The sequence below is a fragment of the Tursiops truncatus genome, chromosome 13 (assembly GCF_011762595.2).
Source record: "Tursiops truncatus isolate mTurTru1 chromosome 13, mTurTru1.mat.Y, whole genome shotgun sequence".
Lineage (NCBI taxonomy): Eukaryota > Metazoa > Chordata > Mammalia > Artiodactyla > Delphinidae > Tursiops > Tursiops truncatus.
In genome coordinates this window covers 22,740,690-22,767,193 of record NC_047046.1, presented here as the reverse complement: position 1 = coordinate 22,767,193, position 26,504 = coordinate 22,740,690, and the positions used below count along the sequence as shown (strand labels likewise).

Below are 26,504 nucleotides of genomic sequence, written 5' to 3'. Positions count from 1 at the left end.
AAAGTTGTGGGGCCTTGTTAACTAAGGGGTTTGGACTTTATTCCAAGTAAACCAGAAGTCCACTGAAGGATTTTAAGCATGGGAGTGATCTGCATTTTTTAAGATCACCTTGGCTATTTTAAGAGTGCAGAGAAGTGGGAACCATGAGAACAATTAAGAGACTCCTAAAAAAAAAAGAGAGAGAGAACACAAGAGGGAAGAGACATGGGGATATATGTACATGTATAGCTGATTCACTTTGTTATAAAGCAGAAACTAACACACCATTGTAAAGCAATTATACTCCAATAAAGATGTTAAAAAAAAGAAAGAGAGAGAGAGAGAGAGAATTCTGTAGTAATTCAGGGAAGACTAGAATGGCAACAGGAAAGCTAGAAAAAATCAGAAAGGAACCAGGGTCTATGGTATCAGGTGTTTTTTTATTTTTGTTCTTTTGATCCTGCACTAAAAACTAGACACCACTGCTGTCTGCTAGCTATAAATATGGACAAATATAAACAGATATAAATAAGCTAGAAATAAAGGACAGATTTCCTCATGAGAGATGTACTCCATTTAAAATAAGGTGATTGCCTAATAGTTGAAGCTAACAGTTGACCCAGATACATGTACAGTTGACTGTTGAACAACATGGGTTTGAACCATGCAGGCCCACTTACACGCAGATTTTTTTCCAATAGTAAATACTACAGTTGTACATGATTCATGGTTGTTGAATCTGAAAATGAGGAACCAAGCATACAGAGGAACCGTGTATATGGAGGACCTACCATAAATTATACATGGATTTTCCACTGCTTGGGGGTCACCACCCCTAACCCTTGTGTTGTTCGAGGGTCAACAGTAGTCTGTACACAGAGCTGGAGAAGGTGCTAAAGACAGGCAAGGTTATGAATTTAAGTCTGAACACAAAAAATACCCTTCATTCATCTATTTCAGTGTTTGTTTCTCGATAATGTGGGAATGGAATGTTAGACTGATCAGAAAAAATCACAATGTTCTTGTTACTTTTGTCTATTCTGAGATTTGGTATCCCATGAATTATAGGTGAGCAGGTCCTAGGGAAACTGGCTCATGGTGCTTATACTCTAAAAAGACTGACTTGTAATGGAGTTATTTTTAAGAGAAAAAGATTTTTTCTAGCAAGACAGTCTACTTGAGAAATCAAACCAAGTTCAGAATGTTGCTTTGTGAGTACGAGAGATATGTGAGAATAGAGGTGCCTACAGCAACAGGTTCACTCCAGACAGGCTAGATACACAATATCCTCTCTTCCGTTGATGCGTTGATGCATTGATGCGGTATAGTTGCCCTGTCAAGTAAACAATGCCTGTTCTTCTTGACTGCCCGTGTTTCTCAACCAGCTCTACCTTTTTGATGCTCTGAGCTATCTTTTATTTTTTTTAAATGTATCAAGAGTGGATCCTTTAGTGGCTGATAATTTTATTAACATTTTATTATTTGGTCCCTAGTGCAACTACTAATAAAAGAGTTATGTTTGTAATTGTTTTATAGAAGATGATAATCCTTAATAACTTCCATCCGAGTCTGATTGATCAAGGAAGGTATATTTACAGCAGGCACTAGTCTCTTCTTAACACCTCATAAAACATTCTCCTGCTTTTCAGATTAATGTGTTGCCTAATAAGCATGAGTCTTTAAACTGCTCACCAATGGTTTCTATTAATCATACTGAATGCATCCACATGGTCCAAAGCAACAGCAACATACACAGCTTTTCATTCTCCCTCCACACTCCAATCCATCGGCAAGACTTTTCAGGTCTATCTCCAAAGCACATCCCAAGTCCATCTGGTTCTCTTCACCTTCATTCTCTTCACCCTATCCAAGCCAACACCGTCTCTTTCCATCTGATCTGCTTGCTTCCGAACTACTTCTCCTCCTCCAAATTCATTCTCTGTTCTACAGCCAAAAAAAGTTTTGAAAATGCAAATCAGACCATGTCGCTCCTTTGTTAATGGTTTCCCATTGCCCTTAGAATAAAATCCAGAATTTACCTTGGTCCATGGGCCTTACTCATCTGTCCCCTGCCTACCTCTCTGACCTTATCTCCTGCCTCTTTCCCTCCCACTCACTCAGCTCCAGGCTCAGGGCACCCTCTTTGTCCATGAACACACAAGATGCCTTCCTGCCTTTGGGCCTTTACACAACTGTACTCTGGAAAATGTTGTCTCCAGTTGATGATAATAATCATGATATCTGGGCACTTCCCTAAATGCTCTACATCTATTCATTCTTACATAGCCACACTCAGAGTAGGTATTACATCATTATAGATGAAGCTAGTAAGTAGTAGAGCTGGGATTTGACTCCAGCGCCTGCAATGTTAACTACTGTGTTGTTCTGCAGTCACATGCTATTACCTCTCACAGGCCTGCATGGGGTGACTCTTCTTCAGTTTCAGCTCAAACAGTGGCCCCTCAGGGAGGCTTTCCAGGGACTGCCCTCCAATCTTTCTTCCTCCATTCCCACCTTAGCACTCTCTAGCATACCAACTTTTATTTTCTTCATAGCATTACGATCTATCTGAAACTGTTTTGCTAAGTTTTGTTTACTTGTTTATTGTTTATCCTCCCTCATAAGAACGTAAGCTTCCAGACAGCAGGGACCTTGTCTACCCATTAACTCCTGTGTTTCAGGCACATAAGGGGAACCCAATTAATACTTGCTGAATGAATAAATATTCAGCCAGGATAGAGTTCACATTCAATTAGGATTTCATCCTACAGGATTTTTTAAAAACAAAGTATCTAAAAATATATTGTGGCTAGAAGCAGGGACCATCTATATTTCAGTTCCTGAAGCAGTCTATTAAAAGTGGTGTTGACCACCTCTAACAGGCAAAAAGAAAAACAGATGGTGAAATAGTAGGGTTTGAATCCTCACAATATTCAAATATAGTAATTCTTTATGGGTCTATCATACATTAAACTGTGTAAAAATTTCCTTAACATATTTACATTTCGGCTTACACATCTTATTAATACCCTGCACCCATTCTGTAGTGTGTATCTGCAGAAAAGACACACTAGCCCTCTTCACTACTTTAGTTACTTTCGTCAGTTCATCTCTTTCTTAAGATGGAGCAATCAGAACAAAGCCTCAAGTGCAGAAGCTGTGTTTGTGCAATGCCCAAAACTCTGTTGGTCTCTGGACTGGATAAGCAAACTTATTTAAGACAGGTTCTCAACTGGTGTACCATGACAGACTCTTCACAAGAGTGCTGCAAATTTTAGTCCACGTGTAAAATGCATTTTTGCTTCAGGTAAATATTAATGTTGTTACTGTTTGTGCAGTTTTGCTTAGGGGACAATATATACTTCTACCAGTATGAGTCAAGAAACATGGTACCATATCAGATAAATGCCAAAGAAAGACTTTATGTGAGAATGCTGTTTTGCGAGTATATAGAAGAAAGAGATCAAAGAGGTAAATAGTTCTATCAGTGACTTGGTGCTAAAGAGCAACCATAAAACAGTGTAACCCCATGGATACTTTCAGGCACTATGAACATTGCTGTGCCATAGTTATACCATAATTATTGCTGACACATTTGGTGTCCTTTTAAGTCTTTTAATACCCTTAAACATGCCACCAAATTTTCTAGTAATCAAGAGTGTGCCATGAACACAGAGGTTAGGGATCACTGCTATAGGAAATAATATGTAAGAGTTCAAAATATTTTTTTCTGGGTCATAAATGATAGCTCAGAACTTATATAATAAGCTTTTGCTTTCTAACTTTATTATTACGTACATTGCCTGCATCAAAACTCATTTAACAGTTTTCTTCCCACTCTGTAATATTTTTCTGTAGATAGCCCAATTTCCTCAGCATTTCACTACCTCAAAACCATTAGTTTCAGATGAGTTTTACATGCATAAGAAAACATAATAATTTATTGCACTAAGGAAATGACCAATTTATTAACAATTTATCAGGAGATCTTACTTTGGGAAACCTCCCCTCAAACCTACTGAAAACAAAAAAAATTGAAACTAAACTAGAGACAAAGATAAAAATAGGTTTAGCTTGGGCATTGAGGAATTGTTACCCACCTCATGCACCAGTTTTCTTCTGCCTTGCTCAAACAGCTGTTTATAATCTTGCCAAAGAAGAAAGGATATTAAAGGCTAAAAAACACTTAACTTAGTTGTGAAGGTTACCAGTTAGGCTAAATCCATAGGTTTAGGGAAGGAAAATTGAAAGCAAGCAAAAGGGAAAGGGAAGAGGAAAGAAAGCTGGGAGGAAAATAGAGGATAGAATGAGAAGAAAGAACGAAGGGCTTCTCCCTCCATTTGTGCCACTGCCACAGCTGTCATTCAAAGTAGCACAAGTTACTATTACGTATCCAGGACTATGAATTCACACTGGGAGATCGAAAAGAAGACAAGATTTGTCCTCAGGAATCACAATCTGGTTAGGGAGATAAAGTAATCTTTATGAATTAATTAAGAGTGTTAAATGTGAGGTCCTGCTGGAGAAAGGAATTTAGAGAAAGGAGAAATTAGTGTGAACAAAACAGCCAAAGAGGCTTTCATGAAAGCTTTAAACGTAAGTTGGTGTTGAGGATGAGTAGGATTCAATAAGCAGAGGGGAGAAATTTAGAGAGAGAAGTAAAGAGGTAAAGTTTAAAAAATCTATGAAAATGTCAGAAGGGAGAGAATTAAGTTAGCCATAAAAAAAAAAAGTTTAGCATTATGCCACAAAGGTCAGAAATAGAAAGGATTCAGCATCATTTAAAATAAAAATAAAAGGTAGTTTTCATACAGATTCTTACCGTTAACGTGTTAGGGAATACGCTCAGTTCTACTCAATGTTTTTTTCCCAATACCCTTAGGTAGTTTTTTAAATCTCATAATAAAGAATTGGTGACATTTATAATAAAACACACTGAAAAAGCTCACTACAAGTTGCTTTGTTCATATGGTAGTCTAGTGATATAATTTATAGCCTCAACTCAGGTAAACATATTTAAATATAATATACTGCCCATCTCTTTATGTGTTCTTACCTCAGGTTCCTTCGGATTTGTGTAAAGCTATTTAAGGAAAAATAAACAGCATTTAATTTCTGAAACTAGATTACTCCCCACAGAATACATTTTCTATGTGAAGAGTTCAATTTGTGCTATATTAATTGAGTACTGAAATATATATATATATGTATCTTGAGATATATATTTCAAGCTAGAGATAGAATAAGCTCTTATTTTGTGAACATAGAGAGTCTTTAGAGCATTCTGTGAACCCTGATTATAAGGAAATTGATAACCAGATATTTATGATTACTGCGACTGCACTACAGTCACAGTAATTTGTTATGGTTTAAAAATTTTAAAATAACTCATATATCTAAGACTCTCAATAGTATCTTTTCAGGCTTCCCTGGTGGTGCAGTGGTTGAGAGTCCACCTGACGATGCAGGGGACACGGGTTCGTGTCCTGGTCGGGGAGGATCCCACATGCCGCGGGGCGGCTAGGCCCGTGAGCCATGGCCGCTGAGCCTGTGCGTCCGGAGCCTGTGTTCCGCAACGGGGCAGGCCGCGGCGGTGAGAGGCCCACGTACCGCAAAAAAAAAAAAAAATAGTATCTTCTCATTTTCCTTCTATTCATAACTACATATACCGTGTTATATACCAGGAAGTATACAAAGCTTCAAAAAAGTCTGTAAAACTTCAAAAACAAAGAGCTTTGAGTCTGTAAATTAACTCAGAAAATGAAATGCTAATAGCCAATAGATGAAGCAGATAGTATAGCCTATATATTTCCTCATGTATTATAATATGCCAAGGAAATATGTAGATTGTGATCTTTTATTAAAACTTCTGATAGAGTTTTTTTTTTCTTCCAAAATGCATAGGACAGACAATGAAATTCAGGGAGGATGGGAGAGAGTACTGTTTTACTATTTCACTTGCCAAAAGACAATGAAGCAGAGACAGAGGCTTGGTCTTTAAATGTGCACTTACTGTAAGTACTGCCATGTGTAGCTTCAAGAGAAAAGAAAACTATTGTTACTATACACTTGCACCTATATTATTATTATTTTCAATAAAGTCTAATTAAAATATGACTTTCAAATTAAAAGATCTGGGTAGGAAAAAAATACTATTCAGAAGGTCAGAGAAATGGATACTAATTTTTCATCCATTCATGTGAGTCTCTATTACATACCCAAGGTTCTGCTGGGGAGGGGAGAGATGGAAAAAAAAAAAAAAGAAGAAGATAACTATCCTTAGTCTCTATAAGTTACGTTCTAGTTTGGGAGGCAAAAGATATACAAAATAATTCATTATTACTAAAAGTTAATTATGCCATAAGCATCTCGAAAACAGTTTGTGTTTTGAAAGTAATCTAAAATAAAAAATTTTAAGTCTGATACAAGTCTACAAAATCTCTGCCCTCCCTACAACTACATTACTATAAACAGATTCTGCTTGGAAGAATAATGGAATATATAGATACAGAGATAGAGATATAAGCAAGCCTATTAAAAACTAGGTTACAAATGAGAAAATTTCAGGACCATAATTTTGTATCAAATTATTCACCTATTTCACCCAAAAGACTAAAACTTTAGTGACACTGTGTGGCCGTTTTGGTTACTGCATACAATTGATTTTCAGACTACACAGTAAAACTCTATATTAATTATTTAATTAATAGTTCATTCATTCATTCAAAAATAGAAATGGCCCCTGATCTCAGGGAACATGCAGACCAGCAGGAGAGAACAAAAAAAGCACACAGATAGGTACATCATTACAATTGTGTTAATTGCTATGAAGTAGCAGCACTGAGTGCTTGTGACCATTAAACAGATGGACAGTCTAGGCTGGGAGAGGGGTGGCGGGGGTGGGGGGTGGTTGTCAGGGAAGGCCTCCCCGTGGAAGTAAATATTTAGGCTGGGACCTGAAGGATAAATTGGAATTAGCCAGATAAAGGGTGTGGGGTAGGGAAGAAAATTTTGCAGGCAAAAGTAACAATATGTACAAGGGTAAAAGGCACTTGGCATGTTCTCGAATGCTTGTGTGCTTGAACATGGTGAGCAATGGTGAGAGTGATGCCTTGGAAAGTATGGTCCCTAGACCAGCAGTCTCAGCATCACTTGGAATTTGTCTGAAACGAAAATTCTTACACCAGAAATTTTGGGGTGGAACCTGGCAATGTGTGTTTTAACAGGCCCTCCAGGTGATTCTGATGCAAGCTAATGTTTGAAAACTACTGCTTTAGATTATTAACTCATTTAATTCTCAAACAACCCTAAGAGGTTCGTTCTATTATTATTGTAAAGAAACTAAGTTACCAAGAGGTAGGTTATGTGCCAAGATCACACAGGTATTAAGTGGCAGAACTAGGATTCACTTCAGACTTACTTCTTCTAAACCTTGAGCTCTTAACTATATTTCACTGCCCCTCAAAGATGGGCACTCAAGAAATGTTGCTAAATGAATGGACAAAGGAGAATGAATGAGTGCTGTTCGGTGTACTGGTGAGGACCTTCTTCCCCTCTCAACCTGTCTAAATACTAAGGGCCTTCAAAGTCATTTTCTCCCAAAGATTTCCCTCATGTCTCTCACTGGATATAACCCCTCCTTTTCCATACTTCCTTTGCACATGATCAATATCTTGCCTTTGGTATGCATCACTTTCTAATGAAATATCAAACTGATATGAAAAAATCAAAATTTAACAGCCCAACATGGCACAGGTACTGACCAATCAGAAAAGATGCCAACTTAGCCCTGGTGCTGGGTTCCTGGAAGCTCCCCCCTGGGCCAGGTGTCAACCCTTTAGTTGCTAGATTGTGGAACAGTCTAGGGACATCCCAGAAGAGACACTGGTGGGGTGAAGGGGCGGACATGGTGGGAGTCATTTGGGATCTCAGAGAAGCAACCATTTACCACTGGATATAGAGTACTTCAACATTTTAACAACAGGTACAGCTATGCCAGTGTGCAATAGCTGATCATCAGCCGTGCATATGATGTCATCTATCTTCTGCCATGGACTATAAGCTCTTTGTGTGCACAATCTCATATCTGTTTTATCTTTGTATCCCTCAACCCCCTAGTCAGTGTTGAATAAATCATAAGTAATAACTATTCAATGAAAAAGGAAATATATCAGTGCAACTAAATAATCCAATGTAAGGCTCACTCACTTTAAGGTTTTTTAAAGGAATAGGAATTGAGAAGTAAAAAGAAGACAGAGATGGGGAAAGGAGAAAGCAGTGGTGGAAAGTTCATTTATATATTATCTCTTCAACTAGGACTAGAGCCTCTAATTTTTACACGCTTCACAGCTGTCTTGGGCAGCAAGAAAAATCTAATGCACTTAAAATTCAAGCTGCATTTAAAAAAATTCAAGCTACAATACTAGCTATTTTGAGGGAACAGGTTATATACATGTGCCAAACATAGCTAACAAAATAACTAACATAGAATAAAAACCGATTATTCAAGTCCATTTTTTCCTTTCATATCTGCAAATTGAATCGCCACTATTTTGAACATGTTCAATGTGCTAAATGCCAGATTCTTGTCTGCCCTTTCCCACATCCTGTGGATCTCTTCCAGTGACTTCAGAGGAAATTCTGTGGTCAAAAAGATATGAGTATGTAAAAGAGAAAAATGAGGGTTTCATTTCTAATTGATGTAAACGAGACATCAACAGGACAACAAAGACACAAAATAAAAAGAAACTGGTTCATGAATGCAAATGTAGGAACTGGTATACTGTTAAAACACAACAACAAAATAAAGGCTAAATTTTTCTTTTAAAGGGATAAAGGATGAGTCTTTGATCCTGGTGTAAATTTAAAAACATTCTTACGTATCTCTTTTCCAAAGCATCAAAACAACCTCGAATCCTGTCAAGAAATAAATGTTTGGTGTCAATTTGGACCAGATGCAAAGCCAGAAAGAATCCCAAGTACAAAACTGATTTGTTTCTTGCTTTGAAATACATTAAATTGATAACCATTTCACCTTTCCCATTTAATCATTTTTTAGAAATTCCTATATCTTTTAATATGTTGATAGTACTTTATAAATAATATGTAAGCAATTTTGAGGTAGGGAATCACATCTTATTTTTCTTTTGGCCTCCCATAATGTTTAGGACACTGACATGCATATGATGAGTAATCAAATTTTGATTGATATTTTTCTTTCTTATATAAAGTCCACTTTCTTCAAAAACAAAAGTAAATCAGTATCTTAAAATAATATTGAATAATTGTTACACATTTCTAGGAAATTAAAAAAAAAGAAGATGAAAAGAAAGAAAAGAAGAAGGCAATAGTTTTAAGGAAATGATCTTACCAAATAAAGTCTTATGGGTAATTTCAGCTATGATAAAAATAATGTTGTTCAACTTTGGTGGAATTTCAATTACTTACCACCTGATAATATGCAGTGACCCAGGACATTTTTTATCTTCTCGGAGGATTTTTAAACTGAGGTCTACAAAAATAGAAACAGTCTGTTGCACTAAAATTGTCCATACTAAATAAGGGTATTTCCTTTCATGATTTTATTTTTATAACTTACTTAGTTTATAGCTTATAAAAACATTTTGAATCACAAAATATCTAATTTAAAAATAAATCCTATGTTGATAATTGACTTAGTTCCCATTTTTATTATAGATTAGCAGTCTTCCCTTCTACAATGTAGCACAACTGATTTGGTTGCAAAATCAATTTGTGTCACTTCTTTGCTTCTGCTGAATTCTAAGTTATCATAAGGTAGTACTGAGACCATCTCCATCAACCAATTTAAAACGTACACCTCAGTCTCAAATCACTTCTCTGGTATTTCTCTCTCTCTCAATGAAAGAAAAAAAGGATGAAAAATGTTTCCATGGATTATTCTCAAATATTAATTTCCATCTGAAATTCGACTACCTTACTATAGGAAGGAAGAATAAGAAAATCACATTAAAAGTTTTGGTTTAGATCAGTCTAAAATCAATTACTGATTCATGTATGACTTTATATAAATCACTTCACCTTTTCAGATTGTTTTCCTATCCTAAAATTGATGTTACCTCTATTGCTATTGAGAGATATGAAAATTATTCCATATTGGTATAACATTTAGAGATTGCCAAAAAGAGAGCAACTTAGGAGTACGGGGCATTTTTATGATATATGCTACTTTAAGTACAAACACTGGGAGGGAGATATATAACTTCCATTAAAACTGTCACAAAAAATAAAGCTATAAACAATGGTATTGCCCTCCATGCACAGGTTAGTGATTGGCACACAGTAAGCGCTTAATTACTCCAAATATGTCTTTTTCCAATTCTATATTCCAAACAAGAGGAGAAACTGCAACTATATGCTACATATAAACATTTTCACTATTACAGATTTATATCCTATAGACCAAAAGAGGACATAACACAAATGAGGCTGTCACAGTTGCAAATATAATGCCTTTGTGTTTATAGCACACATGCATTTCATTGATGCTCATGTAGAGAATCAAATGTTTAAGAAAATTAAATTGGAATGAGGCCTAAGTATATCATTAAATACAGATGTGAGAAATTTAAAGTAAAGTTAGATTTTGAAAAATAACATCTTACAAGGAAACTTGTAGCCCTCTATATTTATTTTCCAAATGACACTTTCCCACTTTCATGACAAATCAGCAAAATTTTCTGAATTGTTATCATAATCCATCTTTTTAAACAAAAAGATTTTTGAAAAATTGAAGAGTCCTAGGTACATTCTTTTTAATACAAGAGAAGGAAAGGAGACAGAAACAGCTACAAGGAAATAGTAATACAAGGAAATACAATACAAGGAAATGAGATCATGAGTTTAAGGACATAAGAAATAAAAGGAAGAAAAGTAGAAAAGACAGAAAATTAAGAAAAAACCAGAGCTGATTAGAATAATAATTGTCTACATATCCATGTTAATCAACAAATGGGTTTGGCATGGGTATGCATATTTTCCACATATTTGTATATGTTAACAGAAAGAATTAAGCTTCTCAATTAAAATTCCTCAAGGCCAAAGTCTACCTCAAAGAAAAAATTTCAGTTGAGACACAAAATAGTGCAAATGTACAGCCCCCAAGTAGATTTCGATCTGGTTGCTGCTTTTGTAGGTACAGTTTAGAATTACTGGGCTTGTCCATACATATTTCTTTTCTCTTCATTCCGTGATTTGGTATTAGCCAGGAACTAATGGTTCCTATAAGTAAAACCACTAAACATAGTGAAATTAAAATGGAAAATGAATTAGCAAATTGATCTTAAAGAACCCATGACTTGGAATTAGCACACTCTGTGAGAAAGTAAAGTTTTACTCCTGCCAAATAGAGGAAAAGGGCTCCACCAGCCAAAGTAACCATTTAGTTAAACTTTACCATCCAAATGGCTTTCTTCGTAAGAGCTCTCTGGAAACAGGCCCCTTAGATATGTTACACATGAGATAGAAGTAGCAAAAAGTTTCTTCACCATTATCAATGACTCATGCTCCTTAGTTATTTGACATGGGAAAACTGTTTGCTGGGAGGGGGGGAAAATGAAAAAGATTAGTATTCTTTAATATATTCAGCCCATCATGCCATTATCACAAGTAAAATGGAAAGATTTTTCAAGACCTCAAATCTGATACCTTTATAGATAATCAAAAGGAAACTGGGCTTTGAATATTGCGTCAGATTAGATCTTCACTGGCAAGGCAAAGAAGAAAGGCAGAGACGGTTATCCAAGTAATTCAAGACTGACATAATTTATTTTACAATGACCCATGGATTTAAGCAAAATGGGGAGTTTTACTATGGTTATATAATTTTCCCTTTCATACACTCCTCAGAACCCACTGCAATCTGTCTTCCACCCGCTCTGTTCTATACTATTCTCTCCAAAGTCACCAAGTACATCCTATCATTGACCTCATCTCGGTCCTCGTACTATGTAAACTGCTCTGCAGTGCTTAACACTTTTGCCTACACTCTCCTCTCTCTCAGTTGCCATAACATCCTCAAACTCAGTTTATCTCTATCACCCTGACTGAAACCTGATCCCAAGTTTCATTCTCAGACAAATGGATCAGCATCCACTCCAATCATCCAAGCTTAGAAGTACAGTCATCTTCGGCTTCTCTCTCTCCTCCATTCCCCATATCCAATCACAAAGTCCTATTAATCCTCTCTAGGAGAGTTCTCAAATCTGTTTTCTCCTTTCTCTTCTCACTGCCACTGCCTTGGCTCAGGACATGGTCACTTCTCCCCTTTATTACTGTAGTTGCCTCTGACCTCCCTGCTAACAGTTCCTTTCATTCAATCTGTCCTTCATACTGCCAACATTATTAACTTTAAAGAATACAAATCTTATCATGACACTCCCAGTGTTCATACAGGGTAGAGTTCAAGTGTAGCGTTTGAGAACTGTCAAAATCTTATCTTTGCCTAGCTTTCCTGTCTCATCTCCCACCCCTCCCTTCTGCCCCTCCTCCCTTATCCCCTCCTATGCACCCTACTCCCTAGCCATGTGGAACTACTATTCATCTACTATTCTACTACCATGTATTTCCACATCTTTGTGCTTTGCTTAAGCAAAAGTTCTGCAGTATAAGTGACTCTCACAGATAAAGCTGAGTGCAAAGAAACCTGATACAATTGAGTACTAAAGTATGATTTCATTTATATAAAATACAAAAGCAGGTGAAACTAATTTATGATATTAGAAGTCAGAATGGTAAATCTCTGATTACCTCATGCAAATTCAGAGGTCTTTTTTACTATACTGCACAGTTTCAACTGTTGAAGTTTTAATAATTCTGTTACTTAGAGGCAGGTACTACCCACAAATATGCATTTAGATGAAAGAGAACGCCCCAAAATCTTTATCTATATCTGGTTCTAGAATGTCTTCAGGACATTCTAGACATGATTTTGCAATGTAAGCTTGCTTCCTCTTTGGTACACTACATAGCGAAAATGAATTATCAGTTCATCATTTTGTCAAACCATATTATATTCAGTTGTTAAAAAGATACATAAAATTATTCTTGCATGTATGATAGGAACTTTGGGGACAAATTATTATGGATCTTAAAAGTCAGGCTAAGGGCTTCCCTGGTGGCGCAGTGGTTGAGAGTCCGCCTGCCGATGCAGGGGACACGGGTTCGTGCCCTGGTCCGGGAAGATCCCACATGCCGCGGAGCGGCTGGACCCGTGAGCCATGGCCGCTGAGCCTGTGTGTCCGGAGCCTGTGCTCCGTAACGGGAGAGGCCACAGCAGTGAGAGGCCCCTGTACCACAAAAAAAAAAAAAAAAAAAAAGTCAGGCTAAGGAATTTATGCTTTATTCTGTAACCAGTGGAAAAGCAGCAGGTTTGATTAGGAGAGTGAGCAGAATAATTGTTTTACGAATATTAAGCTATAGCAGAAGTAGGAAAGATTAACGTTGAAGGAGAATATGTAATATGCATGTGTGTCTATGTGTATGTGTGTAAAATTTTACAGAAAATTGCTTTTGGTACCCATAGATCCTGAGAAATTAAGGTTCTGTGGGGGTAATTGGGTAATAGCCGGCATGGCATACATGTATAATAACTTATTGAAAACATGCCAAAATTTAGAGGCAATACTTGAGTAATAACCACTTGTTAAATTAAATAACCTAAAAATATAAAGATGTTTACTTTAAATATAGAATCTAAAAGGCCATTTGTAATAATGAAGATCAATGATTGGAAAAGCACTCTAGAATTGTTACTTTTCTATACTCCAGGGATTTTTTTCTCAGCTCAGTTGATCTAATACTTTAAGGGTTATCATTCATGTTTTTATAAATGTCTAATACATGAAAATACTGTGGCTTGATAATATAAAACACTATTATAAATTATTTTAATAAGAAATTGTGCTAATGATATAAGTAATGTTTGACAGCTCAGCTGTCAAGCTACATGACCTACGGCAAGTTACTTTACTTCTCTGAGCTTCAGTTTTCCCCTTATTTCAAGGTTTAAGTGAAATAATAATATAAAGCCCTTGGCACAGTGCCCAGCACATGGTAAGTGCTGAATAAATGTTAGCTTCTATAGTTATTATTATTGTTGTTTTAAGTATTAAATAGCAAAATCATACAGTCACTTAAAATTTACTGGGAGAAGTAGCTCATGCAGTTCAAACTACAAAGATCTGTTTATATCAAAAGGTCAATTTGTTAATTTACAGTGAGAAAAATAACTGCCAAGCTGATTACAATTCATATACCCAGCTCAGCATTTTCACCCCAGGAAGGGTTTCCTAAGTGGAAACGCAATGAGATCAGAAGTTGGCTTGGTGAGTATATTGAATTTGAGCCAGAAAGATGACTGCTTTCTCTCTGCCCTAATTCTCTTTCAACTTCAATCTTCCCTGCCTCTGCTACAGCTTAATATTCCTAAAACATTATTTTACTCACTGTCCTGGTGAAACCACTGACTTTCCATTGATTACAGAATAAAGCATAAATTCCTTAGCCTGGCTTTTAAGATCCACATTAATTTGTCCCCAAAGTTCCTATTCAATTTTATTTCCTACTTCTGTCCAACATGATGACACTCCACTACAGTAAGGATGGATTCTTTGTTATTCTCTGAAACATGCCATGCTCATTTCTTACTCTGAGCCAAGGCATATGCTAGTTTTTCCTCATGGAATTCTCTTCTCTCACCTCTCTCCTAATCCTTTTCATTAATTAAGGTCCACCTTAAGTCCTATCTCCTTCGTGAGGAATATACAAACCATTCCAGTCTATATAAAATCTCTGAATTCCTATAATTGTATTGCTTTACTCTTTTCACATATATTTAATGCATATACTGCTTTGTATATTGACTTACCTCCTGTAAATCTTATTTCCCTAACCAGATTATAAACTTCTAGAATGTGAAGATTCTTTTTTTTTAATTCTCTCAGAGAATAACACAGCATTACATATATATTATATAATATTAAGCTCTCAATGAATGTTCATTAATGAATGTCATGGGACAAGATAAATTTGCCCAGGTGAACCCAGCAAGGTTGCCTGGCCCTGGCATGCTTCCCCATGGCCCCAGGATCCTAGTTTCTCTAAGTGCTCTCTCTTCCAGTTATTATAATTACATCATAGTGTGCATTAGAAGTGTCCTAATTGTGTCAGGAAGTGAATGTCTAACAAAGAGCCATTCTCTTTAAACATCTTTTTTTTGTTTCTGATTTCTTTTCCTCTACAAAGTCTAAATATATAAACATGAAACAAGCACCCAATAAGTTACTTTGTAGAAATCTATTCTGATTTCCTGAACATCCTCAGTCCATTAGCCAGTTAAAATGTAGACATACTCTGCCAGAATATTATGTGCCGATTAACTGATAAAACTGCTGTTTAAAAAAACACCAAAGATTAAAGTCATGATTCTGAACTAACTCACTAAATAGTCATTGATTTTCTTTTAATTCTTAATAAATACCTTAGGTGCCTTGTGAATTCTGATAGAATGAGAGAGCTGAGCAGTGGCCATTATAGCAATCTATCAAGGATTCTTTTAACAAGTCTAACCTGTAAAAAAAAAAAAAAATGAGAGACCTTGCCTAATGTAATCCTTATTGTGAATTTTCCGAAGAACTATATAATTAGCATTTGATTGTATTCTTTTGAAAATTAGTTTAATAAACATTTTTATCTCCACTACCAATTTTCTATAAAGATCGATCTCTGGATTAGTTTTTCCAACCACCCGATAAAAATTTAAGTTGACTTACTTGTTCCCAAATACATTTGGAGGGGAAAAATAAATTGTAAATCCCCTAAAGATTCAACAGTATATTTTACTCATCCTTGTTATTCCCTCAGAGTGTAACAGTGCTCTCTATATAACAGGGGCTCAAAAATACTTCTTGAATTAACTTCATGTGTAACTGATTTTCAAAGTAAACTCAAAAGTTAAAGTTTACACTTCATACTCATTAGGATGGCTATTCAAAAAAGTGGAAAATAACAACAAGTGGAGGTGAAGATGTGAAAAATCAGAATCCTTGTACACTGCTGGTAGGAATGTAAAATGGTGCAGCTGCTGTGGAAAACAGCATGGCAGTTCTTCAAAAAGTTCAATAGATTTACCATATTACCCAGCAATTCCACTTCTAGGTCTAAACTCAAAAGAATTGAAAGGAGGGATTCAAACAGATTACACACCAATGTTCACAGCAATATTATTTACAATAGCCAAAAGGTGGAAACAACCCAAATGTCCAACAACAGTTGAATGGATTTTTAAAATGTGGTATATACAATGGAATATTATTCAGCCTTAGAAAGGAATGAAATTCTGATACATGTTGCAACACGGATAAACTTGAAAACATTATGTTAAGTGAAATAAACCAGACACAAAAGGACACATATTGCACGATTCCACTTATATGAGGTAGAGATACCTAAAGTAGTCAAATTCATAGCAACAGAGAATAGAATAGAAGTCACCAGGGGCTGGAGGGTAGAAAGAATGGGGAGTTCAATGAGTACAGAGTTTCTGTTCAGGATGATGAAAAATTTTTAGAAATGGGTAGTGGTGATGGTTGTACAACACTGTGAATGCACTTAGTGCCACTGAATTATACACTTAAGAATGGCTGAGATGATGAATTTTATGTAATGTACATTTTGCCACAATAAAAAGTATTAATATTTAAAATACATAGTTTTCAATTCTGTTGCTTCACTAACATAAAAAAGAAGTAAATTTCCCTTTTTCTTTTCAAAGGACTTAATTTATATTGTAGTTTCTTGTCAAGGTTTTATGGAGTTCTGACCAAAATATCTGTAGATAACCCACTTAAAGAAATTCCATTCTGGATCACTCAGGATAGCCTGTGACTTGTTTTTGTGTACAAATTAATGCAAGATTCTGGAAGATTTTGCAAATAAAAGAGGGCAGAATTATTTAAGGACACTGCCACAAGGTGGTGATAGAGATTATAAACAGGTAATAATTTCTCTCAAATTATTTCTTCAGAGCAGCACTAGGGGACACTCTTTTACAAGATTTTACATGAGGCTGAAACCACCTAATAGTCCTTTGGTCCTTAATGATTCCAAGGTACCTTTTGTTGACTTCAGATTATAACCTTCATTTCTGAGTGTAACCTGACCCTTTCTTAGCTTTTGGTGTTCTTCAAGGGCTCTGTCCTAGGAGCTTTTTTTTCTTTTTTTAACTTCTAAACACACTCCCTGGATGAACAAATACTTTCTTGTTTCAATTATATTTCTATTCTAACGACTCTTAGATGTATTCCCCCAACCTAGGTTTCACTGGGGAGTTGCAGATCTATACCTCTATGAGCCAGTTCCAATTTGATGTTCCCAGCATACCCAAATGTGAATTCTTTTGCCCGAAACCTATGTCTGTACCTTAGCTAAGTGAATGACAACATCAAATACCTAGATGCTCAAGCCTAAAAACTATGACTCAACCCTGTTCCCTCCCTCATTCCCACATCCATTCTCCTTTCTCAAGTGTCCACTCCTCACTTTATACACATTGTTGTCATCTATGCTTCAGATCAGATCAGCCTCATCTTTTGACTGGATTTCTTCAACCACCAGTCTGCCTGTCACTGGTCTTACCCTTCTCCAGTCTGTTCTTTGTATTGCAGCCAGAGTATTCTTTTTAGAGTACAAACTTGACTATGTAACTTCCTCAACTGAAATACTTCAGTGGCTCCCCACTGTCCTCAGGATGAAATCCAAACTCCTTACCATAGCCTCAAGATCTGGCTCATGCCTCTTTAGCCACATCTCTAACCATTTTCCCTTACACTTTTATGCATCAGCTATTCTTATCTACTTTAATTAACCTATATTCTCTCTAGCTTTCAGGCTTTTGTAATGTTCCTTCTGCCTGAAACATCCTCCTCCCTTTCCAATTCCTACTCATCTTCTAGACATGGCTTAGTATAAGTTTCTCGAGGAATTATTCCCTGGTTCACCACCAAGTCTGGGTTATGTGCCCATTGTAATATATTCGATATCATTGCATTTATGTATCCACCCCACCCTGCTGTGAGATAATGTGAGGGCAAAGTTGTATCTGCCTAGTTCATTCTATATTTTTTAAGTTTTTTTTTTAAGGTACAATTCAGTTGGTTTTAGTATATTCATGAAGTTTTGCAACCATCACTACCATCTAATTTCAGAAGATTTTCATTACGTTAAAAGAAACTCCATACCCACTAGCAATCACACCTCATTTTCCCCTCGCCTGACTCCTTGCAACCATTAATCTACTTTTCATCTCTATGGATTTGCTTATTCCAGACATTTGATATAAATGGAATCATATATAAACTTTTGTGTCTAGTTTAGCTCATTCTTGAATCCTTAGCACCATGACAGTACTGGAATAAAGTAGGTAGGTGCTCAAAAAATATCTGCTGAATCAATAGAGAAGTACTACATGAACAAGGAAAAAGTAAGGGTCTAGAATAGAATTACAGAATTTTAGAAGTAGAAGGAACTTTAAATGTCATCTAGTCCAAACATCTAATTTTCTAGATGAGAAAATCAAGGTCCAGAGAAGTCAATTGACTTACTCAAGGTCAATCAGAACTGAGAATAAAAATCAAGAAAATTTGACTCACAATTTAGGAGTTTTTCTATAACGACTCTGTAATGAAATTTCCCTTGCTTTTATTCCATCTAAAATACTGCATTACCAGCACCTTCTTAGTTGTTGGGCTTGCTTGCTTATTTCTAAACATGGTAGGGTCTCTTTTTGGTGTCCTGAAATAAACTGGCTTCAGAAAGGCAAAAAAGATCTAAATAATTATTTTAAATAGCCAGGCTCCTTTCAACCTCTAACTATTCTGTTGCTACTGTCTTTTTCCCTTTGAGCAGGTGTTTTGTGGAGGTCTCCTATTCAAGTACAAACTCTGCTTAATTTTGAAAGCTCACAAGCTGACAGCCCCAGGAGGTATGACTCTACAGATCATGTACTCTCAGAGAATTACTCTGATATTTTTTTATCACCTTGTTCTAACTCATTATCTAAAACTTAAGAGATATTTCATAACTATGGGTTTTGAGAACAGAACTTTAACTTCCAAATGTCTTTGACTTATATATTTGCTTGTATATTGGATCCACAAACATCCGAAACTTCACAGGGCATCAATACATTCACTCTTATGCTTGATATGTCTACTCTGTGACAAGGATTATGATCTTGAGAAAAACAAAATTTCTTTCTTTTTTTTTTTTTTTTTGCGGTAAGCGGGCCTCTCACTGTTGTGGCCTCTCCCATTGTGAAGCACAGGCTCCGGACGCACCGGCTCAGCGGCCGTGGCTCACGGGCCCAGCCGCTCCACGGCATGTGGGATCTTCCCGGACCGGGGCACGAACCCGTGTCCCCTGCATCGGCAGGCGGACTCTCAACCACTGCGCCACCAGGGAAGCCCAGAAAAACAAAATTTCTGTGTTTTCTCAGATAAGACTCACTCTGGGCTTACTTCTTGACCTACATCACAATTGCCCTATTTAAAATGGTGGCACAATTACTCTTTTACCCTTTTATGTGTGAATCCAAGATTCAGATAAAAATTAACCAGCTGTTGTTTAGTTTCTGAAGGCCTAAGCCACTTTTTTTGGGGGGGGGGGTGTAGGAGGCATTCTGAGTGACACACACAAAAAAGTTTCATTACATTTGCCCAAAGACAATAATAGTTGATTTCCTAATACTTTTCACCCATCTTTCCCAATCTTCCAAAACCATTTTTTTAAAACAAGAAAATCCCTTTTCTATCAAATGTATAATGTCCAACAGCTAGATTCTAAAATGCAGCTAGATGACCTTCCATACATGTGTATGGTATGAAGGAGATGGCTTTACTCAAAGGAAGTACCTGTCAACATAAATGGGCTTAAATCAGAGTTGGAAGGGGGAGGAGACATCCTCTAAAACTAATCCAATCCTTTCATTTTAAAGAAAAGTCAATTCAGTGGAGGAAGGATAGTCTTTTTAACAAACAGTGCTGGAACAACAGGACATCCATAGACCAAAAAACCCTGAAAACCTTCAACCTAAATCTCACACCATATACAAATATTAATTCAAAATGGATCATAGATTTAAATGTACAATATAAAACTATCAGTACAAAGAAGAGGAAAGTGAAGTCCAGTAAGGGAACATGGTTTGCTAAAGGTCACCCTGTGACTCAGAGGTTTCACAGAGTTTGCTCCCATAAATTATTATTCTCCATTTTAACAAATCCCATTTGGTCCTGTTAATTCCCCTACTCTGTGCTCACTCAGAGTAAATGGTTTCCACTATATTAACTGGGTATTTATTCATGCTCTTTTGGTTTTTTAATATCTTCTTCAGGCTACTTCAATTATTCATTCTATTCAACATTTACTGGGCGACTACCACGTGCTAGTCTTCGTGTAGGCTTACAAAGATGTAAAATACTGTTCCTACCTCAAGAGATTTATGGCCCAATGGGGGAGAAATTAGATTATTATCCTAATCAGTTTAAAACTCCTTTATGGGCAAGAACTGTACTTTTTCTTCATTTTCATCAGCCAAGTAACATGATGTACTGCACACCGAGTCCAGTGCTCTGAACAATTGAACACATTTCGGTGATTGGTTGATCTTGAGTTTCAAGACACTCTCTCCCCTGCACTGTTTGGGGAACTAAAGTCCATGAGATTAAACGGCAAATCCTGGATAAGGCGAAAGAAGAGCTGAGGTCATCCCGTGGGGACTCACACCTCTTGGTGTGCGCCAGCCATTGATTCTCACAGAACACCTCAATGGCTGGAGAAAACCTGACCTAGAAGATAGATAGCCCTCCCCCACAAAGCTCCCGATCCGACTGGTTGCAACACGCAGGTGTCGGCCGGAATAAGAGCTTGGCTGCCGACTGCCCGCTGCTGCGTCCTCACCTGGACTGATTCCTTCTTTTCCACCACCATTTCAATTTAAAAGCTACCTTGATAGTGGGAATGTGAGTGTTCCCAGTACAATTCTTTCCACCCCCGCACCCCACTTCCCCCACCCCCAGTAAATGTGAAATTTTTCATCATCAAGCTTTGGGGAGGGGGGTGGGGAATGCTACCTAGGGGTTCCTCTTTGTCCTTCCCCTCAGCCCCGGCCTTCCCGCTACTCCTCAGAATACTTCGGGCCTCACAGAAATACTTTCAAATCAAACTTAAAGCCTCGAGGAAAAAGAAACGTAAAGGGAAAAAAATAACCTAAGAGGAAAAAAAACCCCCCCAAACTCTTAAGAGAACTAACGACGCTCAAGCGCCGTTTTTCTCCGTATGCCTCGCATCTGGACAGCCCTCACCTCAGAGGGTCGACACCTCCCAGTGAGAGGGACTCAACGGCCTTTTCCGGCTCAAACTCTCCCTCGGGCTTATGAATAAGCAACGAGACCTTCCTGGGCGGGGCGAGACGCGTCATGAATAATTCATTACTTCTGCTCGCCTGATCGGCCCGCCTCGCTCGGTCTCATGAATATGCAAAAAGAGGCGAGCGACGGCTAATGCGCCCCCAGCAAGCCCCGCCCTCCACGCCTGGCCTCCTGGCGCCCGTGAGGAGGTGGTTCCCTGCTCACCTGGCGTCAGGCCTCCGGCTCCAAGGCTCTCCTCCGGCGTTTCCCGCCCTTCCGAGGGTTCGCCGGGCGCTCCCGGGCCTGAGGGACCCGCACCGAGCTCGAGGCGCCGCACACGGACCCGACGGGGCCTTCAGCTCGGGGCTGCTCCGCCTGGGCAACCCTTACGTCGAGGACAGCCTGCTGCCAGCCTCCCTGAGGAGACGCCTGCCCGCCGAGGTGAGGGGGGGCGGGGAGGACTTCAGAGGGGCCTGGGTTAGAGCCTGCGGGGCCGTGGGGTTAATGCGGGCCAAGGGCCCGCCGGGGGTGGGGGGGTGGGGGGTGTGGGAGGGGAGGCTAGAGCCTGGAGGGACCGGGTCAACGCAGAAGGGCGGTAGAGGCCCAGAGGACAGAGGTTTCGCCCGCGGGAGGGCATCTCTCCACTTCTTCCCAGTATGGACCCCCACTTTGCATTATTTTTAATATTCATTGGTAATTATGGAAATAAAACACGAATATGTGCTCCTCTTACACTGCCTTCTAACCTGGTCCCCTGCGCAGAGGCAACCCCAGTGAGCAGTTGGGTGTGGGTCTCCGCAGGCCCCTTTCCAACGGGTTCAGCTACATATCTAGTATCTTGTGGGGCTTCTCAGCGGTTTGTGGAGCCCCTGGAGCCTCTGCAGTGGGGTTTCCTGAGAGAGTGGATGAAGCAGTGGGTCACTTGAAACCTGTTTTTACTTTGTTTCCACAGTAAAGGAAAACAAAAAAAAGATTCAAGTTTGTAAAAACATGAGTTTATAACCTAATGACTAAAACCAAACTTCGGGCAGTAAATTCCTTCAGTGCAGGTTTTCTCAATCTCAGTAGTAGTACCCTCCCCACCTCAAATCATTTGGCAACCCAAAATGTCTCCAGACGTTGTCAAATGCCCCCTGGGGGACAAAATGGCCCTTAGTCAAGAACTACAGCTGACCCTTGAACAACTGGGGGGTTGGGGGTGCTGGCAGTCTGCACAGTCAAACATCTGCCTGTAAATTTGTAGCAGGCCCTCCTTATCTGAGGTTCGGCATCCAAGATTTAAACCAGCTGTGGATTGTGTAGCATTACTGTAGTATTTATTGAAAACAATCCACGTGTAGGTGGACCCGCGCAATTCAAACCAGTGTTGTTCAAGGGTCATCTGTACTGCTTTAATTCTGTACTTTCCAGAAGTAACTGCTCTTTAAAACAACCATGCAGATGATCTGTCTGCTCCAGCCCTTTCCAGCCTCGGCATTTTCCTGCTTTCCTCGAGCTGAACCACTAGCCCCTGTGTGCTGGCTGTGGTCACTTGAGGTCCCAGTCAGCTAACCACTACCATCTCCAAAGGGCCTTCCCTATGTTGAAGTCCACCCCCCTACCACACCGCATGCACACACACACAGAGTTATTCTCTCTCATTATCACTCTGTTTTCTTCCTAGAACTAATCACAATCTGGATTTCATTTATTTGTTAACCTGTTTTTCTTTCTTCACCACCTAGAATGCAAGTAAACTTCATTAGAGGCCTGATCTCTTCAGGTCACCCCAGGATCCCCAGTGCCCAGCACAGGAATCAATAAACTTGGTGGACTGAGACAATAAATTACCCTCTCTTCCTCCCAAGAGTTTCTGTGGGGTTTCTCCTACTCCTTTCCATCCACATTCCCTTCTGGGCTCCTCTGTGACCTTTGTTTAGAACTAAAATGGATGAATGAGCTCCTAGGAACTGCGGGTGAAGCCTTCACTTTTCCCACTGACTTATCCACTCTTTGAGGGCAGAAACTGTCCTTTACTATGTTCATTGAAGGTATTCATATTGTTGAATGAACTAATTGATGACTTAAGGAAAAATATTAGACAATTAAAAATTGATCATGCTAAAAGGGGCTTTAGAAATTATCAAAGAACTTCACAGATAAGAGTTTAGGTAATTTGCTCAAGGTCCCCAGGCTTGTTGAGAGGCCAAGTCACAGGTAGAACCCATGGTATCACACCTCTCATTTCAAGGCTCTTTCTTATCTCCAGCCAGTCTAGTTTCTGATTACTTTTCTGTGAACCTGACTTACAGCTCAAACACAAAAATCCCAAGCCCAAGACTTTTTTTTTTTTTTTTTTTGGCTGCTTTGGGTCTTCGTTGCTGAGCATGGGCTTTCTCTAGTTGTGGTGAGCGGGGGCTACTCTTCGTTGCGGTGTGCAGGCTTCTCATTGCGGTGACTTCTCTTACAGAGAAGCCTGCACACCGTAAGGAAGAGGTGGCTTCATTTGAGGAGCATGGGCTCTAGGCGTGCGGGCTTCAGTAGTTGTGGCGCACAGGCTGAGTTGCTCCGTGGCCTGTGGGATCTTCCCGGACCAGGGCTCGAACCCGCGTCCCCTGCTTTGGCAGGCTGATTCTTAACCACTGCGCCACCAGGGAAGTTCCAAGACTTACTTCTTGTCAACTAAAAGCTTTTGAGTTTGTATTCTTCATCTTTTGATTAAATCCAGCCCTGGGGATAATGGCCTAATAAACTCAAAAGTGCTATATGGTATTCAAACAATTTTCCATTTTCTTTTATGCGTTTCAGTGCTAAGCGATTGGAAATTGTCCCTGTCAAAACAAAGTATCTTGTGTGTTTTGGAATGGAAAAATGTACATTGTAGGAGAAAGTGATCATTGTTTAGAAATTTCCAAATAACCAGTTGTTAGTTTTGCCAAATCCTGTATCCAGTAGTAAAATAACATGTGAAACAGATGAAAATGTGGGGGGTGGGGGTGGGGGGAGGATCTTTTTTGAGATGACTTTTCATTGCCTAAAGTTGACCTTTCTCTCTTTAGACACGTGTGTTTCCTTTTTACGCTGTGTACCTGAAACAGTTGTCACTCATTAGTTTCTAGTTAGACCCTTGCTTTTTGAGAACTAAAGACCATTCAGGGTTCCTTCTTTCCTCTTCTTGATCATTTTATATAGGTAGCACCTGGTTAATAGAGTCTTGTGGAGTCATGCTCTCAGCTTTTACAATTTTGCACTTTTTTTTCTGAGGTGTGTGACAGCACACTGCATCACAGGAAGTAGAGATAGCTTTTGTCTGACTCATTGAAACTTTCCCCCATTGAATTAATTTAACACTGGAAATCTTTTCCAAAAGATGGTTTACTCGAGGGTTATCAAAATAGACATATCAAATATAAAATGTATTCTCAGGAAGACATCTCTAAATCTTTCTCTCTCTTCAGTGCACATAATCATGATACCAAATACAGAGAAAAGAGATTGAGGTTTGGGGAGCAACTACTCTTAACATCATCAAAACTTCTAGTCATCATAAAGCTGACACCACCGTATTTATTCATTCATCAAACATTTATTTTGCACCTACCATTTATAAAGCACTCTGCTTGGCCTTGTGGGGACCAGAGAGATAATGACTTGGTCCCTGAGCTGTGGAAGTTTACAGTTTAGTAGGAGAGGGAGACCTGTAAACACATTACTCACATAGAAAATAATTTGCAAATATTAATGGAGGTATAAATTATGATAGAGTGTAGAGAAGGAAGGTATGCATTGTGAATGGGGAATCAAGACAGCTTCACAAAGGAGGTGGCATTTTAGGAGGAGAATGTGTATATATAATTTCCTTTGCACATTTTTTGGCAGTGGTTTAGGCCACTTCAAACCAATAAAAGCAGACATTTTGCTCACCGCTTTAGAACTAGGAAAGAAAAGAAGATGTAAGATCCTTTCTTTCCACTCTTGTCAGCAACAAGCTTCTGAAAGCTAAATGTTGCCTTTGCAATCCCAGGTGCCTCACTTATGGTTAAGAGGAGAGCTCCAGCTACATTATTTTGAGCCCACTCATTTCTGCGTTAGGGTGTTATTTTCATTGGGGCATACATTATACAGTAGCCATGTGTTTTTTTTTTTTTTGGATCAGAGGTGTTTATAGAAGCGTTTATGAATTTGAAATCCTAGAATTTTAAGTATTACAGGGAAGGAAAGAGAGGCAAATGATTGAAGTTTTTAATCAAGCCTCTGTGTGTAAATTGGCTACGCTGCCTTACTAATTTAGGTATTTTTTAGAGAGAAAGGCAAAGATAAAGAATTGACAACTTGGCTTTAGCTTCTGAACTTGATCTATTTTTTGGCAGCCAAAGAGAAGCCAGTCAATAGGAAATAAGTGCCGACTATAAAATCTAAACATATGCTCCTGCTGCTTCTGCCCATACACTGTCAACCTAGAAAATATAATTCCATGCATAGGTAGCAGTTTATTATGGCGTTCATGCCCACTCAAGAGTTGCATATCAATTTCAGCATCCTTTGAATTGATCTTTTCTGACTGGCAGAAGAATCTCCATGTGGATTGTGTGTTTCTGGGGAAAGCCTAGGGTTTAACGAATTGGAACGGGAAATGACAGAGGCTGTAAGTGACAGGCTGCTGCCTGCTTGAGTGCCCCGACTAAAAAATAATGTCAAGGAAGATATTGAATGCTCAAACATTATAGAAATGTTCTATTTGGCTACTTAGTTGCGTTTTCTGCTGACTGTGATGTTTTGTTGACATGTAAGATTATGTTATTCTTCTTAATGTTTATCATTTAATAGAAAAGATTTCCAATGAAGTAGTTTTTAAACTGCCTTTCTGTGATTGCAACTTGGTACCTCTGTACAGAGATCTGAGATGAGGTGATGTTCAAAATTCGCCACACTACTGACAGCCCATATTTTGAGGCCCTTTACTTTCTACACATTTTGATGCTTGGAAAATGACAGTTACCAAAAATGGTTTAGAACTCCTATGAGAACATAGTCCAACCTCAGCCCCATGAGGGGCTTTTCTTCCCCTTCCTTTAGTTTATACTAACCTAATGATAAATATGT

The 26,504-nt window shown here is 38.4% G+C and overlaps 1 protein-coding gene across 1 annotated transcript in view; it reads right to left on the bottom strand.

The window, feature by feature from the left end:
* Positions 1 to 16,263, bottom strand: part of HORMAD2 (HORMA domain containing 2) — a 69,271-nt gene extending 53,008 nt beyond the window's left edge. The window contains 6 exon segments of the mRNA XM_033837162.2: positions 5,036 to 5,062; positions 5,993 to 6,013; positions 8,859 to 8,895; positions 9,427 to 9,490; positions 11,414 to 11,555; positions 15,497 to 16,263. Coding sequence (XP_033693053.1) covers positions 5,036 to 5,062; positions 5,993 to 6,013; positions 8,859 to 8,895; positions 9,427 to 9,490; positions 11,414 to 11,555; positions 15,497 to 15,547 — 342 coding nt within the window. The 5' untranslated portion in view covers positions 15,548 to 16,263.
* Between the last annotated feature and the right edge of the window lie 10,241 nt (positions 16,264 to 26,504).